Here is a 1,879-nt window from a genome sequence, read left to right as displayed (position 1 = left end):
CTGCGGGCATGTCTCTGCCATTGCCCAATCAGAAAGGTTGTCCCTTGTCGCCCGTTTAGGCATGATTCAGGACGGGCCTACTAGCACCCGGCGACTTGGGCGGGCTTTTTTTTACACAAATTATAACCTTGGGCTGGTTCGGCAGACATTTTTTGTCATATGTAGATTTCAAAAGAAAATCGGACGGTATGGGCGGCTATTTTCTAATTTTTTTCTAACAAATTTCAAACTGATGAATTTGGACATAATTGAAATTCCATTCAAATTTTAGGATTTTTTACAAAAATTTGAACAAAATTTAAACTAAAACTTTTTTTAAAAAAACTTATCTACTCGTCGTCGGCTGCGCCATCCAGCACGACGAAGTCGAGCTCCCCGCCATCCCCGTCGCCCGGGTCATCGTCGTTGCTGCCGCCCATGCCCAGGAAGTCGAGGTCGTCGTCTTCCGCCGCCGCCGCCACCTTCATGGATAGGCAGAGGGCCTTGTTCCACCCCGGCATGTCCTCCAGGTCGCCGAGCGCGCGCGGCAGAACCCACCCTGGAGCCATCGCAGACTCGCGAATTGCCCAGAAGAGGCCGGGCATGTCGTTGGGGTCGTTGGCCTTAAAGCGGATCCGCATATCAAGTCTAAGGTTAAGATTTTGAAGAAGCAACTTTCTTATGTTCTGGAAATTATGCAAAATGGTTGTGGGTTTGGATGGGATGATGAGAAGAAAATGGTAACCGGAGATAGGGAGACCTATATGGGCTGGGCAAAGGTACAATATATTCATTCAGTATGTAAATAAATCAGCTTTGTTTCATGTGATTTTCGATTGTACTTAAGTTTCTAACCGAAATTCATGTTTTTTCAAGTCCCGTGAGGGAGAAGGTCCTCTCTACATGAAGCCTATGGTTAACTTTGACAAGTTATGTGAGGTATATGCTACTGAATTGGCTAAAGGAGGTAGTGCTAAAGGTTCTGGAGAAGAAGAAACTCCAGAAGGTGGATCAACGGCAGAGACACAACCTACTAGCGAACAAGCCAAGGAGAATCTTCCTGAATCTCATGAGAACACGAACCCACCTGGTAGTTCTAGGCCTGGTCAGAAGAGAACATATCTTGATGATGATGCACTTGAGTCGGGTCTTATAAGTGTGTCCAATACAATTGCAAAGTTCTTGGAAGCAGAGCAGGAGAATGCTAAAACCATGAATGGTTTACAGAGGGCATTTATGCATGAAGCACAAGTTCACGAGCAAACTTCAGCCAACAGAACCAAGTTACTTGAGATTCTCCAAAATATCAAAGGTCTCACTACCGAAGAGGTTGTCATGGTTGTTCGTGTCATTGGTGGTGATGCTGGAAAGACCGAACTTTTCATCCAATTGCGTGATGATTACAAAGTGGTGTTTGTTCGTCAGGAGCTTGAGGCGGCCAAAAAATAAGTGAATTTCCAGATTTACATTTCTGCATTGCTAGTTTAATATTTTTTAGGTCAGGACTACTTGTTTACTTGAAAACTCATCAGTAACAATATTTGATTTTTGCCACTTTATTTGTACATAGTCTTCTCCTATACAAACTATTGTTTGTTATATAAATACCACATTACCTTGCAATTCTCCTGGAGAACTGTAGTTTGCTGTATAAACACAAGTCTTGCAAGCATTCAGTTGAACATAATTTTGTGGCTATGAATTGCAATGGCGGCAACAATATTCAGTTTGATGTTACTGGTAAGCTATATGTACTCTTTTTGTCTTACCTTTTTTTTCCGGGGAGATGTCAAAACTATCATAACCTGCAGGTTATTGCTATCCTATTTAGGCCACTAAGCTATACACTTGTCATATATTTTTATTCAGAATGGCATAGTTTCTCAGTTCATACATTATT

At 42.4% G+C, this 1,879-nt stretch overlaps 1 protein-coding gene across 1 annotated transcript; it reads left to right on the top strand.

Annotated features, from left to right (window-relative positions):
* Nucleotides 1–602: 602 nt before the first annotated feature.
* LOC147958935 (uncharacterized) lies at nucleotides 603–1,428 on the top strand (the record flags this gene model as incomplete). Its single annotated transcript, XM_087532374.1, has 2 exons — nucleotides 603–758; nucleotides 856–1,428. Coding segments are annotated over 2 exons (729 nt in total), but the record flags the coding sequence as incomplete, so codon positions are not given.
* Between the last annotated feature and the right edge of the window lie 451 nt (nucleotides 1,429–1,879).

This window comes from Triticum urartu, chromosome 7A, assembly GCF_056163025.1.
Source record: "Triticum urartu cultivar PI428250 chromosome 7A, HENAU_Tu73, whole genome shotgun sequence".
NCBI lineage: Eukaryota > Viridiplantae > Streptophyta > Magnoliopsida > Poales > Poaceae > Triticum > Triticum urartu.
Note: the sequence above shows the minus strand (reverse complement) of the source record. Positions and strands in the feature narration are given on the sequence as shown.